Below are 17,402 nucleotides of genomic sequence, written 5' to 3'. Positions count from 1 at the left end.
ACCCATATAAACAGTATCCCATAATTTTTGCCTCAATTTAAAGTTTGAAATGAGGAAATAAGGCTGTCTCTACAACAAAATGCCACCGTGTATGAAAGCACTTACAACTTTAGTTAATCTTCTTCTCAATTTAATTTCAGCTGCTTGAAAACAGTTATTTAGGAATTTCCATAAAGAGTTATTTCTAAAATAACTGGGTTAAGCTAGGTTCACATGCAAGTCATTCACCAAATATAGTTCAGTGTAAAAGAACACATGAGATTAGGTTGACTAACACCATATAGTTTGTCCTGTATCTTTTAGAATCATTTACATTGATTTGTTTGTAAAGATGGGACAAGAATATTGATTTGTTTTCACAACTGTACTAACATTTTTGTCAAGTTTTCTGAGCACTAAAAATTTTGTTGGCTTTTTTTTTGTTGTTGTAGTGTTTGAAACTTGGTTAATATTTACAGGTTATTTTACCAAAATAGAACAAGTTTATCATTCCTATTGTGATTTGTAATCTGGTTTCTGGATCACGGACTAATTTTATGTACTTTAGTACTTTGTTGATCCAGTTGTGGCTGTAGCTTGACTTAGTAAGCATGAGGACTCTTGACAGCCGTGTGTTGATACAGCATGCCTATATTTTATTAAATTGTTCAGAGATTGACTTGTTTGCTTTAAGCAATCAACAGTGTGTTTACATTTATTTCTTTGCCTTGTCAGTGGTTTAGACTTGTAAAAATGCTCTTTTATGGCATAGAATCACTTCTCGGGGTTGCACTGGCAAGCTGAACTGGTGTAATTGGAGTACTCTGCTCAGTGTTCTTCTGCCTGGGATTTTGTAAGAAAATCAGCATTTATGAAATACAGTTGAAACTTGGCAGCTGCAAAGCTGAGGAACCTTTCTCTGGATTTTATAATTACAAATATACATATGTCACTGATTTTATCTTTACAGTATTTGAATAGCTTAACTATTTTTACTTGAATGATTTTCATTAGCAAACATGAACTCTGAAGGTACTTCTGTGTTGACTGTGCATCTGTATCTTCATTATGAAATGTGAACATAAAGATCAATATACTGACAGATAACAAACTTGGTTGCACAACAATCTCAGACTGAAATAGAAATACTTAATGTGTATTAGTGTGCTTTCCAAGTCAAGTACGTTCCAGTGCAAATATAGTACTTTCCAGTGCAACCTCCAAACTACTGTGCTAAATCTCCTCAGTGATCTTTTACTCCCATCTTTCTTATCATGCTGACTTCTCTCCTCTGTCTGTTCAGCAGTGGGAGACATTTAGCGAACGCTCTTCAAGCTCACAAACTCTGACCCAATTTGATTCTAACATTGCACCAGCTGATCCTGTAAGTCAATCACTTAGCTTGCTTGTTTGAAATTAATTTTATTAACACTGAATTTCCATTCATTGTATTTAGCTGTTATGCATGATTCCATAGACTGCTTTGTGGGGAATGGTGGCAGGCTTCTTTTTTTTTTTGCTTATTTTAGAAATATAAATTTTCTAGTACTGCTCCTGTTTAATATCTGAGTGCAAAGAATGCTTCCCCTCCCCCTTGATTTTGATGTAATAAAACACTGCTATCAAAACCTGTATTACACAAAGTATTTAAACATGGTTTTTTTTAAATGTTTATAAGTCAATGCAAAGGCCACTCTGTGAGAAACCAGTCCTGTTTTAGATTATCTTCAGTGTTCTATTTTTTTCAAGTTGCAGAGCTTGATTTGCACAAACTCTTAGGAGACACCAACTTCACTGAAAAAACTACTGGGCTTTAATGGGTGTGGTATTTCATATTCCTAATGTTTTCACCAAGTTACTTATTAATTAGTATTTCTCCCGCTAAACCTGTGCTGTTCTAATGCTTTACTCAGCGAGGAGTACTCTGAAGGATTATGTTGTTAAATATCTTGCCAAGTTTGGGTTCCAGATACTCGCTACAGTGTTTCAAGTTCTGCTGGTTTTAAACTTCACAGCATGTGACATTGAAACAGTACTGAAATGCATTAAAATTACTTCAGTATTTGGCTGCTGCTTTCATCCTGCTTTTCTTAGAGATTTAATTACCATTGTTAGTGTCCATTTTAATTAATTATGGTGTTAGTGTCCATTTGACAAAATATAATAGATGTACATAATACATATTTAACTGCTTTTAGTATTAAACAGGTCACTTCTGAAAAGATATAATAAATATACATATACTTTAAATACATCAGTGCTCCACTCTAACACTGATATTTATGTGTAAATAGTATTTCTGGATGCTGGCAGCTAGAATTCAAACTGCACTGTTCCTTGTGCTCAGAATTGTCTTTAGTAAACATTCAAAACAAATGAAAATGTCATCCTTAAAGCAAAACCCAGCCCTTTTAATCTGAGACATGCTTTTTTGGCTTAAATGTACTGTATTTTTATGTGTCAGTGAAGTGAGCCTTATGGGAATCAGTTCGTGGTTGTTTCTTACTCTGTACAATTACTTCATGGTAAAAACCTATCACTGTCTTGTTTTCCACAGTAAGATAGTAATTTATTTTTACACATAAATAACAACTCTGTTGAAATTTTTTCCCACACATTATTTTAAAAGTAGAACAGTGATGACACATGGAAAACTCATATATAGCCATATGTGTGAGTGTGTGTGTATGTGTATAAACAGAAATTCAGTAGAAATACACTGGGAGATCACATTCTTGAGTTGTTTTCATGCAGTGCTTCTAGATGAGAAGAATTTTAAATAACGGTAAGCATCTTTGATGCTTGCTAGGGTAATAGACTTTGGAAATAGAACTTTAGAGTCTTTATCTTCATATGAAAATAAGAACAAGTGACAGGAACTTTTCAGTAGTAGTGTGCAGACTTCTTATTTTAGCAGTCTCAACAGTGAGGGATGGGACTGATGTACTTGAACAACACCTGCTTTCCCAAAGAAGAGAACTGGCTTTCTCAAGCAGTTAATAACTAACTAAAGAGTAAATTCACAGACTTGTTTTCTCTCTTTGTTGGAAAAGCAGCTGCTTTGAATGTAAAAGATAAGTGGAAAGGTAAACCAGTACGTTCATCCCCTGGTATGGGAACCTAATTTGCCAGTTGTAAATGGAAGTTGGTAACATGTTAAGTTACTCAGTGTAAAATGAGATTCATTATTTGAATTAATACATTATATAAAAATCCATTTAATTATTTGAGACATGATTTTTATAGTAGCTGCACGTTAGATTACAGAAGAGTATTGAAGTATCTAGTTATGGCAAGAGTGATCTTTGCATGATAATCCCATTACGAGGGTGGGTGGGGGGAAGGCAATGTATTTTAAAGTTATATTTTTTCCTAAAAGCCTGGTGCAACAAGAGTGTACTAGCTGTGACTAGAAAGTGGTTTTTAAAGTTTGTATTTGCAGCAAGAGTATTGCAAGTCAATTTAAACAGTTTTAGAAATTATTAATGTAAATGTATTATGCTTGGTGAAAATGATTGACTTGAATAGTCAGAACATTCTAAATTTCTGATACAAGGGTAATTTTGAAACCTCTTGATACTTCCAGGGACTGTAATATAGGAAATTTTTTTTTGTGCTGTTATTATCCCACTCATACATTCTGAATATAGATGACAGTAAAAAAAAACCCTCAGACAGCTGTGTCCATTTTTTTAGGTTACTTGTGAACAAACATAAAAAGTTTTGAGATTTTAATTTACAGTCTCCAAACCAAATAGAAAGGGCTGTCTATAAAGTAGATCAAAATGGAGTACTTGTCTGAACTATAAAGAAGGTGCCTAAATGTAATGTCAGTGCCTACCTAGAGGTATATTCCATAGGGTTTATTATCCTAAAGTTTAGAAAAATTTACCATTTTAAAGACTCCTGAAACTATTTGTCTTAAAATACTATGAAGTATCTATTTTGTCAAGAATTACTCATACCATTTAAAGAGATTCTAAAAGTTTCTAAGGTATCGTAGGTAAAGCAGAAAAGCGGAGGTTTGAATATTCTGGGTTTTGATTGTTTTGAGTTTTTTTGGAGTATGTACTTGGAGTAACATATCTAGTATGTCAATGATAGTGGAAAGCTGGTAAAATTCAGGTCCCGTTCACAGTGTGGTTACCTGTAGAAACATTTCTAGTGCCCTTTTAAAGTAGTTTGCTAGGTTACACCTTATAAAATTTTAGAGAAAACTTTAGCTAATATAGACCTTTAGTTTTATGGGTATATTCAATTCCTTGGACCTGATTAAAAATAAAATTTATGAAATTTTGTTTAGAAATGACATTTTACATGGTGCCAGATAAGCAGAACAGTTTAAAACTAAATTAACATAATTGACTCTGATCTCCACAGGACACTGCAATTGTGCACCCAGTTCCCATAAGAATGACTCCAAGCAAAATCCACATGCAGGAAATGGAGCTTAAAAGAACTGGAAGTGGTAGGATATTTTCTCTTGCTAATGAGGAAAGTTTTGTACAATTAGTTGGCTTTGCTTCCTTAAACATGATGACTTTTTTTGTTCTCCTTAGATGAATATATCTGGAGTTGTAACCAGCATAATTAGATTCTCTGAGTTAAGAATTTAGAGTACTGTTCAAATAGGTACAGGGTTTGAATTGGCCAATTGCTACAGTGGGGATGTCACCATCTATAGGAGATCATTGCTTGGAATATTTCATGAGCATCATGATGTAGGTTTGATTTGGGCCTCCAGCAGGATGTCTGTGTTCCCTTATGAAATACTGAAGGAGACTGTGAAGATGGAGAACATAGCCTGCATTAATAAAGCTTGTCTACTGTGGTCAGAAATACAAAGTTTATTTTGAAACCTGACAGCATTTGGGAGCATTGGCAGGCTTTTTTTTAATACTCTGGTCAATAAGCAGCAAGGTGGGTTTTGATAATTTTCCTTGAGGAACAGTGAAGTCACCGTTTATAGATTTGTCTCAATATGCCAGTATTTCCTAAAGCTATGTAACTCATGCACAGTCTTCAGCATATGAGCGTAAACAGATGTCCACAACACATTTCTTTTAAAATTTCCTTAGCTTAGCCTTGTAAAAAGGTAAAGGTTCCCTAAGGTTCTTAACACTGAGAAACAGAAATAATGCTATTACAATGTAAAACTTTAAAGTTAAAATAATTCATGCACCAAAAGTGTTAAAATACAGAAACTTTAAGCAGCTCTTCAGATATGGGTAGAAAACTAACGTAAAGGTTTGGCATGAGAAGTAAAGGCTAGTTTGAATACATTTGTTTATTTAGACTTGTTTTTCCATCTAGATCATGCTAATCCTACTAGCCCACTACTTGTGAAACCACCTGATCTCCCAGAAGAAAACAAAATTAGTTCATCTGTAAAATTTACAGCTGGAAATACAGTTAGTAAGTATCAAATTACTTTCTGATCTCATTTTTTTACATTACAAAATGTAGATCCGATATTCTTCAGTGAATGAAAACTTGCTAGATAGCAGAAGCTGTAAAATGAGATAAACTAATCATAAGAATAGAGACATTTCTGACACAAAGTATGTATTAGAAGTAGTAATTAAGAATATTCTGATGTTACTGGAGACTTTTTCCTGCCATATGTGTTCAAAAAAGTTTATTTTCTTCAGCTCTTTTCCATCTTCCTGTTTTATCTTAATTTTAGGATGAGAAATTGAAATGTATAGAAAGTGAAATAGACTAAGTAGCATTTCATTCTACTTCACTCAGAACCATGTAACAACATGATTTCTGAAGAGCAAAAATCTTTTGACCACAAAATTTTCAGGCAATTCTCATCTGGTTTAAGAAAATGTGATAGATTTCTACATTTCTTTTTTAGGTACAACTTTTCAACTGTTTATTTGCCTTTTTGATTTTAAGTATCTCCTGTGTCCAAAACATTTTGCATTATTTCAGTTTGATTAGTCCACTTCTCTAATATTGACGGAGATTCCAAATTATACATAGCCTGAATAAATCTCTGTAGTCTGTTTGAGATTTGTTTTCTTTAAGCTGTGAACTTCTGTTCAGTAAGAATAAGGTCTGAAGAACTCATTACTTTGAGTCATTTGCATTATTAAGACAGAAGTACTTTTGGTTGGTTTGTAAAACAGGAGTAATTCAGAAAGTGCCTTTTTGCAATATGTTTTGCCTTCCTCATGAACTCTGTTTCAGTGACAGTCTTCATTCTGAGCGATGTCTCGAGCCTGTCTTATTTCTTTTCAAACAGAGTTCTGTTTTCACTAGGTAGTCTTTAGATGCAAAAGAAACAATGAGCAAAAATGATCTTTGAGTGGGGAAACTACTACTATATGCAGGATCTAAGTTCTGAGAGCCCTTCTGTACTCCCTTTTCCTTATATGAATGTAGCTTAAACTTTGATAAAGGGCCTGTAACTGTAATTATACCAAGAAGTATTCTTCCCTCAGAGGAAGAACGTAGTGAAATAAAACAAACCACATTACAAGGCAGCTTTGTTACACTGCAGTGCCTCAGACTGTAGTTATCAGGGATGCCCATCCTTTAGCTGAAGAAATGGGTCTTGTCAATAGTGTAAGTAAATTGGATGGTTAACACCTTTCAGGTGAATCCTGAAGAAATTGTTCAATACAAGCTAACTCTAGAAAATGAATTTCTGATACTAAACACTGTAAATCTAACAGATTTTTTTTTTTGTGCAGACTTGTTGTCTTGATAATTATGTTACTTAATGTTCTTTGGTGTAATACTTTAGTAGTATATCTGAGCACCTTCTATGCTAAATCAGTGACAATGTCTGTAGTACACTTCTTGAGCTGGGCTCATTCTTCAGTGTTTGCTTTACTTGCTTGATTTTGTTTATCTGTGCCAGAATTCATTTGAGAATAGGGAGTCTCAATATTTAAGCAAGTACTTTTCTAAATTAGTTTTGTTTTTTCTAAATACATAGCTGTTTTGGAAGTGTTTCATAAATGGATATTCTTCAGAGCTTTTATTCTAGGATATTTGGTTCATATGCTTTTTTCCTGCATTATACAGAAGAGTACAGATTTCTTAGTGTTTTATTGATTAAAATTCAAGTTCAGGTTAATTATTTTACTTCTCATAGTCTGCTGTTCATGGTTCAATATATTAAAATAGTATTTGAACTGAGAACCAGTGGAGATTTATAAGCATCATCTTGATCTTGAGAAACTAGCATTTTGTCCTTATTTTCCATGCTTTACATCAACTGTAATTCAGCTTGGAAGTTCAAAGTTTGTAAATATCAGCTCAGACCTAAGCCAGGAAGCAGGGACAAACTTTTCCATTGCATAAAATAAGAAGGAAGTCAGTAGGCATAGGCACTGCACAATTATCTTTCAGTAAACTCTGTGATTTGGAACAAAGGAGAGAGGATCTGTAACCTCAGAAAGTGATAACTAGAGAGGTTTGTCAATAATTCTTCTCATTGCTGGACACCCAAAGTGTTGAAACTGTTATTATACAAGTAAAAATCAGTAAAAATTACTGTTTTCCCAAATTGTACTAACTTTAAAGCAACATGTTACTTCAGTATGTCATTAAAGACAATTTTGTGAATATGTTGTTTTAAACTTCTGCTAAATGATATAAACAAGATCATGAGTACTACCATCAGAAGGGAAGGACAATCTGAATCACCTTCCTTCATAATGAAATACAAAGCTGGGAACTAACTTGTATTACTGACATTAAAAAGAAGAAACTTCCCTTGAGGACAAATATAACATTGCAAAAGGCTCTATATCCATCTTAACAGGAACTTTACCTGACTATCATGCTTACATTACTGGCAATACTGGGAAAGGATTCTGTTAGATTTGAGATTGTGTTTAAACTCATGAGATTGGATTAGCCAATATTGCTGCAGTATGAAGATTACATTTACGAAGTGACCATGATTTGCCTTATGTAACTATTAAAATTGTTTACTGTCAAAATGTCTTTGAAATTAGTTTAGAAATACTTCTGTTATCAGTGTAAACACGGTAGTTTTGTACTGAAATGGTGTAAAACTACTTGATCCAGAAAGGCTTACTTCTCCTTATTTAGAAGTGTAATTACATTAATTCTTGTTTGACTAGGTTATATTACATCCTGAATTCCTTGAGAAATATATGCAGCATTAGAGGTTTCATTTGGAGAGAGATAATGTCATTTACCACATAACTAAATTCTGATTAAAACTTAATTTTCTCACTTGAGATGACATTTAAATTTTTGATGATCATGATAGGCATTTCTATTTCTTTTTTTAAAGAAGTGTATATAGATCTCATTTTTTAATTCTCTGTAGCTCTCATTGAATAGGGACACACATGTAAACATGCAAAATAATTTATAATCTGAAATGAACTTGAAATAAGGTATTCCTTAGCTGGCTGTGCATGGTAAAGGTCTCAAGCCAACTTCACTAGATAAATGTACCTGCAATTTTAAGGGAAAAAAAAAAAAAAAAAAACCAAACCAAAAACCAAACCAACCAACCAAAAAACCCCCCCAAAACCATCACAAAAACCAACCAACCAAAAAAAAACCCCAACAAAACATAATGGGTAAGAATGTGCCTTCCTGAACAGGAAAGTCATCTCTGCAGGATTCTTGTCTCTGGGTCCTGTTTGATGTGTCTTAAAGCTTTTGTAAACTTTAGTGTCCCTAGAGGCTAAAGTAATCCTTTGAGACTGAGTAATTCAGAAAAACCTTGATATTCTTGAGTAGAATTTTCCTCTTTACTGATAACTAGTCAGGTGAGTCTCACTGACTTTCCACCTTGAATTGTGCTTTACCAGGTGCCTGGAATCATCCCTTGTGATAAAGGTCAAAAAGAACAATCCCTTGTTCTGAGGTCAATTTTTCTGTCTGCATTCATTCCATACAAATCATGTGGGTTTTGGTGAGACTCCTTGTTTCTGGGGAAAAATTCTCAAGCTTTGCACAGCTTTTAAGAGTGAGGGTGTCCTTAAGGAAGCTGTCTATATGATGCTGTAATAGCATCTTTCATTTTCATAGGTTGCCTTAGCCAAAAGGTGAAAGCTTTTAAAAAGATTTAGTCTAAACCAGAGTTGACTGTCACTGTTGAAGCTACAGTAATAGCAAAGCTTCTGAGTTAATCTGTATGCTGTACATATCTCTTCCTTTCTCTGGCTTCTAAGGTTTGTGACAATCCTTGAGCACTTCTAAAATCAAGCATATCCTATTCTTTTTTTTTTTTTTCCTTGGATGTGCCTTACCTCTTGCTGGTTATATTGTTGAAATGATAGAATGTCAAGTGTTTAAAAATTATGCTTATGAAACTTTTTGTATTTTAAATACAACATTATTGTCACTGTTTATTCTTCAGTCCATCCCAGTAGTAACCAACAACTCATAGTATTGGGTAAAGGGAGTTGGTTTGTATTGGATCTTTCAATTATTCAGACTCAAGGATTTTGAATCCTGCCCAGATAATACCTTTCGCGAAAGTAATACAAGGGCATAACCTTTTCAAAAATAAAAATTGAATATTTGAAATTATGTTACCTATATCTCTATATCTGTTAGGGTATATTAATGATGTAAAACAAATATGAAACTTTGTACTTTCTTCTACCAGCAGATGGTTACAGCAGTTCGGACTCCTATACTTCAGATCCAGAGCAAATCGGAAGCACTGTAACACGGCAACGGTCAGTAGAGTAGCAACTGAAAAAATAAATGGAAGGTGTTTAGAGAAGCCTGTTCTGAGCTTCTGGTTGTTTGACAACTAGCTTGTAAAATAATGGCTAAATAGATTCATAACAATTAGAAATATCACGGAAGTAATTCTTCTCTTTTAATAATAGGCTTTTATAAAATGAAGGACAGTCAAAGGCCCAACATCAGTTAAGGGATTGGAGAAAGCTATGCAGGCACATAACCAATAACTGCATGGTTTGACGTAAGAGGGTATGCTGTACTAGCTGGTGCTAATTGTTCCATTAAATCTGCCTGAATAGGATTAAAAACCAGCTATGCCATTAATACTGCCTTACAATCAGTTTCGGAGGTAAGTTTCAAACCAAAAATAATTAGGGTGACTTCGACAGCAAAGAAAGATTTGCAATTGCCTCTCAGTACTGCAGCTTGAAAATGTCTTTTCACCCTTTTTACTTAATGGCGAATTTGATTGTCTGTCCTGCTTCTATGTATGTTTTTGCACTATCAACATGATGGTTTCAGCATGTTCTTTTCATCTCAGATTTTGGGATGGGTTTTCTTAATGAATTTGTGTAGATGAGTGAAGCTTTCTGAGTTGCCACTTTATGGCACATGTAGCTTCTGTCCAGATCTAACAGTTCTGGCAGTGTCCACCCAGGAAATTTTTCTCCCACTTCCTCTTTTACTTCCACTGATAATCTTTTCTACCAATTGTGACTTTATAGAGATGACATTGTCCTTAACCCTACCATTAGTCCAGACTACTTTTTATATTTTCAAGAAGCAAAAACTGACAAGGCTGTATCAGATAATGATACTTCAGGAATGTCCTTAAACCACTTTCTCTTTTTTTGATCCTACTTGTGACTTGTATACTAAACTAGCTAGAGGAATGGCCCTAGCAGTCATTGTAGTTAGATTTGCATTTTGTCAGCTAGAGGGTTATGCAGTGTTACAGAAGCATTGTCCTGGAGAGTATATTAAGAAAGCAAATTTTTCTATTGCTATAACTCAGTTTTCATTCTGGACTTAAACATTCAGGAATTTCAGGTTTTGCATGAAACTTAGGCACCTTTTACCTCTCTCCTAGTTTTATATCTTAAGATAGTTACAGAAGAATGTTAGAGAAGTCAGTTGTAGAAAATATTTTACCATTTTTTTATGAGTTGAGTGAAAGAGTAGCTGTATTCATTTCAGGAAATCAGTAAACCTGTCTTCCTCAAATTCATCTAGCTAGGAGGTTTCTGCAGGCTGTTTTTAAATAGAAGCTGTATGGAAATACTGTATACAGTAAATCCCACTTAAGTGGCACTTAGTGCAGTATTCCATTCCAATATCTTTTCTGCATGTGTGCTCGATGAACTTACAACAGGTATCCACTAGATGGTGATCCTGCCTAAGAATGAGTTAAAATTTCTGAAGATGGTACCAGGTATATAGTTTTGAAAAATTTTGGGCAGAGAATTAGATAGCTATCTTGTACACTTAGTTACTCCATAAGCTCGATATACATGGAGTCAGATCCAACAGAAACTTAGTATTCTTCAATGGCATTGAACTTAACCTGTTTAAAACCTAATCAGGATGTTGAGTATATCTTGCATACTTTGCAAATTATAGTGACTACCATCTGGATAGAGTTACCATATTTAGAATTCTCTGTTCCTGAACTACCACTGTTTGAGATGTGTGTCAAGCTATTGGTTTCCCAAAGTTAAACTACCTGTGGTACTATAAGAATAATTTGGATAGTGGAGATTTGAGTAAATAGAAATATTAAAACAATTGTGAAATCAAAGAATACCAGAAGTTTTAAAACTGACTTTGCAATGTTCATAATCAGTAGCAATCAGTCTCTTTTTCATCTGTTAAACTTTATTTTTTAATTGTGTACTTTGAAGAACTTTTGAATTTTAGCTCTGTTGTAGCTGCCTAAAATAAGTACAGAAGCTTGTATGTTTTGCAGATCACATTCAGGAACATCTCCAGATAGCGCTGCACCACCGCCACCCCCTCCAAGACCTCATCCTTCTCATTCTCGATCATCATCTTTAGATATGAACAGATCCTTTTCAGTTACCCCAGGTAGGTACACTGTGTTGCTAGTGTATATTATTTTTTAGCACATATGTTCCTGAAGCAGACAATTTTTTTTTCTTCTGAAGAAAGATTTAGAGTGTGTTTTTTAACACACTGCTTCTGATGAAAAAGCTGAAAATGTCGCTTTTCCTGTTTGTATTAAAATTTGTACTTCACTTTGCTTAAACAGAGAATTTAGAAGTAAATTCTGAATGCTGTGGCATAGTCCTTTGAATGCATGTGGGAACCAAAGTCAGGAAATAACATTTTGGTAGTGCACCTACGTGTCATGTGCTGCATCTGCCAGTAAATTTTCAAGAGTTCTTTTCATATCAGATGTATTAGAAATGGGTGTTAAGTATTTCATTTCAGAGGAAATTATTAAAGTTCACTTCTGATACTCTGCTTAAGGGTTTTTATTGTACTTCTGACTTGTCAGTACTTTTCAATTCAGGATGACAAAGTATGAGGAAATGTTAAGAATGTAGAATGAGGGTAAAAGAAAAAAGACTAAGATCAGAAAAGTGTGACTGTGTCTAGTACTTTGAGCTGTGACAAAGGACAAGATCCATGTTCTCATTCTTTGTTTTGTCTGTGTGCAAATTTGGAAGGAGATGACATTACAATTGTAGTCTTCAATATGACAGGTTAGTATGTAGGCAGAATGCAGAATTTCTTCATGTTGAAAAGTCAAAAAATTAGATAGCACTGTAATGTGAAGAGTAACAATCTTGGCCAAACACCATCCCTCTTTTACAGGACAGCAACAGACAGGAGTTGTTGCCTATCCCCCTGCAGTGCCTCCAAGACCACAGCCTTCACAGGTGATGTCACTTTTGAAAAATCATACCCATAACTTTATCTAACTCTGCATTTTAATTTATCTCAAATTAGTAGCATTGCTTGGTATTTTTTGAAATCACTAGGATGTGAATGATGGTAAAACCTAGACAATAGCCAAATGTTAGCCTTTCCTAAATAAAGAATTGCTTCTGGTGGAACCATGGGAAGGGATTAAAGTAAAGATTGAGGAAGAATGAGTGGTTCTGGAGCTCTGAGTTGTAAGTAAGAGAGGAAAGTTACACCTTTCACATTTCTTCACCTGCCCTTGTATAGCTAATAGGCCATAACACAGACTGTGACAGCAATCTTCTAAAGTTTTGCAAAATAAGTGTTTGTCTTCTATCCATCTGGCACAGGGTATACTTTAATGTAACATGCCTGCTCCCAAAAAGGAGTGATCCCACTCATTCCTTTGTCAGACTTGGTCATCAGTTGTTTGCAGTTGTTTTTCAACTACTTTTTAGAATCTGAATTACAAGCAATTGAAGTCAGCCAGTGGATTCAGAAATCATATGTAAGGAGAGAGGGTACAGTGACAGACATAGTCCATACAGTGTGATCACGTGTTTCCCTATGGAACTGACTAAAAATCTGTATCAAGCCTGTCAGAGCCAAGCTGGACTGTGTTACAGCAAAAACGTCTATGAGTCTAGCTAGTCCTACAGTGAATCCATCTTTGGTCTCGTTCTCTGGATAATAGCAATCTGATTGAACTTCCTTTTCTCTTAAATATTTATTGTTAGAAACACGGAGTGGTTTGTTTGTGTCTTAGATGAGATGCACTTTGTCCTATTGACAGAATGTATGTTTGTCTACTACAGAAAGCTACAAAGGCAAATAATCTTTAACATTCTGTCACAAATTGTTGTTTGGCAAAATTCTTTGCATTGGAAAACCATGTTAAGAATAATGTCACAATTTTTTTTTTAATTGCAGGGTGCAGGTCCTCATGTGCATCGCCCAGTAGATGCTGAAGGTCTAATAGCTCATACCAGTACCTCACCTCAACAAATACCAGAACAGCCAAATTTTGCAGACTTCAGCCAGTTTGAGGCATTTGCTGTTTCAGGTGTAAACAAAGATGAAGAAGATGAAATTGAAACACACTCAGAAGTCTTGCAGGTGAGTAGAAGTGAAGATCTTGGTCAATTGCTTAATACCATCAATAAGAATGAGAATTTGTTAAAACGTTTTTTTATGGTGTTCCAATCCATTGTTAGAAAACGATTACATTACACACTGCTACACTTAATTGATACTTGACAAACACCTAGGCAGAAGTTCTTTTCCTCTCAGTTCTTGATTGTAATTCAAAAGATTTTGTACTTACTAGCATATATGTACACAAACGTAATTATGTTGATGCATATAAGACTTAGCACAGGCAAAACTTTTCTGCTCACTTTTGCCAGCCCTCCAAATAACTTACTGGTAAGTTTTAAAGCAGTCTGTCTTAATAAATGAGATGTCAGGTGTCATAAACATCTGCTAAAATCCCACTAAACTGGTTTTGTTCAAAGCCATTGGTCAAACAGTTGAAGTGAACAGAACTCTGGCATCCTTCTATAATAGATTGTTAGAGAAGTTTACAAAACCTTGTTTCCTACTACAGACACAGGACTTACAAGTTTGGAAGCCTCAGGGTTTATTCCTATTAATGTCACAGTAGTTTACTGCTATTGCATGAATTACTTCATGTTTTCCTTTCATAATTTGTAGCTTTCATCCAGGTGGTAAGTTCTCTAGGGCCCTTCTGCATCCAGAGTTGTAAAAGTACTAGTGGTGCTTTAAAGTTCTCCCAACTATCAGCAGCATGTTCTTGCTTCCCTTAATTAGGAGGGTCAGTGATGTAGAACCATTTGAGCACTCCCTGAGTATGTCATTGCAAAATCAGCTGTGTTAGCTTAATTTGCTCCTGAAAACTGCTTAAGTTAAGCTTTGTTTTGCATTGAGGTACATGTGGAACAGTTACAGTGTGTTCCATTGGAGGGATTAACCTTTGGCAGCAACACGTAGATAATGGTGGTAATGTAACAACAGAAACAGCTGTAGCAGTTTATCATCAGGCCACAGCCTCCTTTGTACTGTCCAGTGCCTCATAACATTGGGGATTTAACTTTATTCAGAGCTCTTCCAACATCCAGAGTACAATGCTTGAGAACAGAGTACTTTCAAGTAAATATTTTATCTTTTTTTTTCATAGTGGTTTCAGATTCTATATCGAATCTTAATTTCTGTATCAAAAGACAGGTCTGACAAGTTGATTCTGGAAGTACAGCTTTTTACTTATGTGCTTCTTCTGTAAGCTACTCCCTCACCAAAACAGTGTTTGTGACCAAGATAGTTTTAGATGGTTTTGCTCTAAAGCAGGTATTGTATTCCAGCTTGTGCTTCTAAAGTAGTCTTGAACTGGGATTTTAGGTGTTGACTGTATGTATGTATCAGAAACACGGCATACTTGTATTTATTCCAACTGTTGCTGAATGAAATATTTGTTAAGAAGTAGTTTTCTAAATATAGTTTATATCCCTTTAGGTTGAAAAGCCCTCTGATTCTGCAAGTTCTCTTAGAGTTGCCAAAGCAGATGGAAGAGTTGAAGACAAAGCACCTGCTAATGTCCCCACTAGCGTGGTATGCAAAATACACTTGAAAGGAGAGCGCAGTTGTCTGATGTATATGATTATATGTCTGTCTTGATTTGCAACAGCAACTTCATACGCTTCCACTTGAACCCAGTTTTCTTAGGTCCAATATGTGCTTGAAATAGGCATGTGTATGGTGAATTTTTGCATCAGAAGACAATCGCGATTAGCTTTATTCTCAAGATAGCAGAAAATTAAGATACTTGTAAGTGTTCAAATTTTTGAAAAAGAGAAAAACTTTTAGTGCAGAACTTGGTTAACGGTAGCTTTTTTTTGTTACAGACACATAATTACTGGTGGGAAAGCAGGCTCTGAGATGTTGCATATTTGTAATTGTCAGTTGTACCATGGTATTTCTGTTTGCAGTTGTCAGTGTGCAGCAATTTACTGCCATTCCACTAGGAGGTAGGATTTAGTACTTGTTTTCCAGACCACATGAGAATGCAACTAGACATCCATCAGAAAATACATGGTGGGTTGTAAATTCAGTTAGCTCAATAACTGGTTTTAGGATGTAACGAACAAGTTACCAGTTTATAATCCAAGAAAATTAACAGGCTCTGTTTTCCTCTTTAGAGTAAAGGCACTACCCCACTTGCTCCACCACCAAAGCCTATTCGCAGAAGATTAAAATCAGAAGATGAGCTAAGACCTGAAGCTGAGGAACTTACACAGAAAACAGGTGTCATAGCTGCTGTTCTTGCTTCACAGCCATCTATTCCTAGGTAACCCAAGAAGTGTATAAATACATCTGTTACTGGAAAGTTTACATGTAAACAGCATACACGCTTTCTGTTCCAGGAGTTGCAAACAATTTCAGTGTGTTTGAATGAGATTTGCAGTTTAAAGGTTTTGTTTTTTAAACAAGATCATCCTGAAGCCTCTTACTACTGTAAGACCTTTTACAGATCTTGACTTTTTATCTTTTTAAATTCTGCAAGTATGTTGGGAATAAGTGGTGGAAGTATTAACATGGTAGTGTTTAATTTTAAATAATGGTCGCTATGAACAGTCCAAAATGTGCAGTTGTCTTGTCCTCGTGTGAAAGTAGACTATTACATTAGTTGCTTTGAGGTAAATGAATGTGGTATGGTGTGTTTGGACTTCAGAAAATTGATTATAACAAGTTTTTAAAATGTGCTGCTTGCTGTTTCATTGAATCCAAGTATGCAAACAAGCAAGGTTGAGACAGGCAGAGGAAAGAAAATAAGCAGTGTAACAAGATTAAAAAAATTTGAAAATAGGACTCTGCTCATTTAAAAAAGAGGGACTGTAGATGAGATACTTAGCTAAGTGATGAAATGACTTACTACAATACTTATAATATATTCTCAGATCAGTGGGGAAAGACAAGAAGGCAATTCAGGCATCAATCAGACGTAACAAGGAAACCAACACTGTTCTGGCCAGATTGAATAGTGAACTACAGCAGCAACTAAAGGTAATTCCATAATCTTAGTCTGTTAGTGAAGAGTCTGAAAGGGCAAGATATTAGTGACACACAGTAACAGGCATCTCTGCAAATCAATGATACACATAGTAGAAGATATTGATATAAAATATTTAGCTGGTTTTGTAGATCGTAGAATATACGTAATTGTGACAAGCTTCATGAACTTACAAGGCCGCTTTTACTACTACAAAACACATTTTTCAGTTACTGATTTGCTTTTAGCTACACTAAAAATAAGAAAGCAGAGATCTCAACTCGGTATTAATAATTTGAGGTAACTGTTGTGGTCGATACTTTCAAAGCAGTATTGAGAAGAGCAGCTGAAGTGGCTTGCTTTCTTATGAAGGAAAAGGTAAACCTTAAATTATTAATAAAATTATGAATATTTTTAAACAAATACAATAATCTGGAATATAACACTTGCAGTTTAAGAACAACAGTAATCATCTGTTTATCTAGATCAGCTATTATTGTTTTGGATTTATCTGTAGGCACCATTTTAACATCTTTCCTTTGACATCTTTCTTACCCTATGATATCTAATTTTAATTATCAAGTTAAAATCTCAAATGTAAACATGAATTAATGTGGTACTCTCTAGACTGGAAGATAGGTAATTTTAACAACTATCAAGCCTGAATTTCACTTACTACGCACCTTGACTCTAATAAACAGTAAAATTCATGTAAGAGGAAAGATGAAAAATG

The 17,402-nt window shown here is 34.8% G+C and overlaps 1 protein-coding gene across 5 annotated transcripts in view; it reads left to right on the top strand.

The window, feature by feature from the left end:
* REPS1 (RALBP1 associated Eps domain containing 1) overlaps positions 1-17,402 on the top strand; it is a 57,533-nt gene that overhangs the window by 37,549 nt on the left and 2,582 nt on the right. For 2 of the 5 annotated variants that reach the window (XM_026844381.1, XM_026844385.1), the window contains 10 exons: positions 1,283-1,363; positions 4,360-4,447; positions 5,293-5,394; positions 9,599-9,668; positions 11,645-11,763; positions 12,517-12,581; positions 13,537-13,722; positions 15,136-15,231; positions 15,819-15,967; positions 16,578-16,683. In XM_026844381.1, coding sequence (XP_026700182.1) covers positions 1,283-1,363; positions 4,360-4,447; positions 5,293-5,394; positions 9,599-9,668; positions 11,645-11,763; positions 12,517-12,581; positions 13,537-13,722; positions 15,136-15,231; positions 15,819-15,967; positions 16,578-16,683 — 1,062 coding nt within the window. Of the gene's footprint in view, positions 1-1,282; positions 1,364-4,359; positions 4,448-5,292; positions 5,395-9,595; positions 9,669-11,644; positions 11,764-12,516; positions 12,582-13,536; positions 13,723-15,135; positions 15,232-15,818; positions 15,968-16,577; positions 16,684-17,402 lie in introns of all 5 variants that reach the window. The other 3 variants (XM_026844383.1, XM_026844382.1, XM_026844386.1) reach the window with 3 other exon arrangements.

The sequence above is a fragment of the Athene cunicularia genome (assembly GCF_003259725.1).
Source record: "Athene cunicularia isolate RWA chromosome 3 unlocalized genomic scaffold, athCun1 chr3_part1, whole genome shotgun sequence".
Taxonomy (NCBI): domain Eukaryota; kingdom Metazoa; phylum Chordata; class Aves; order Strigiformes; family Strigidae; genus Athene; species Athene cunicularia.
The sequence above is the reverse complement of the archived record's forward strand: the minus strand, read 5'-3'. Positions and strand labels throughout refer to the sequence as shown.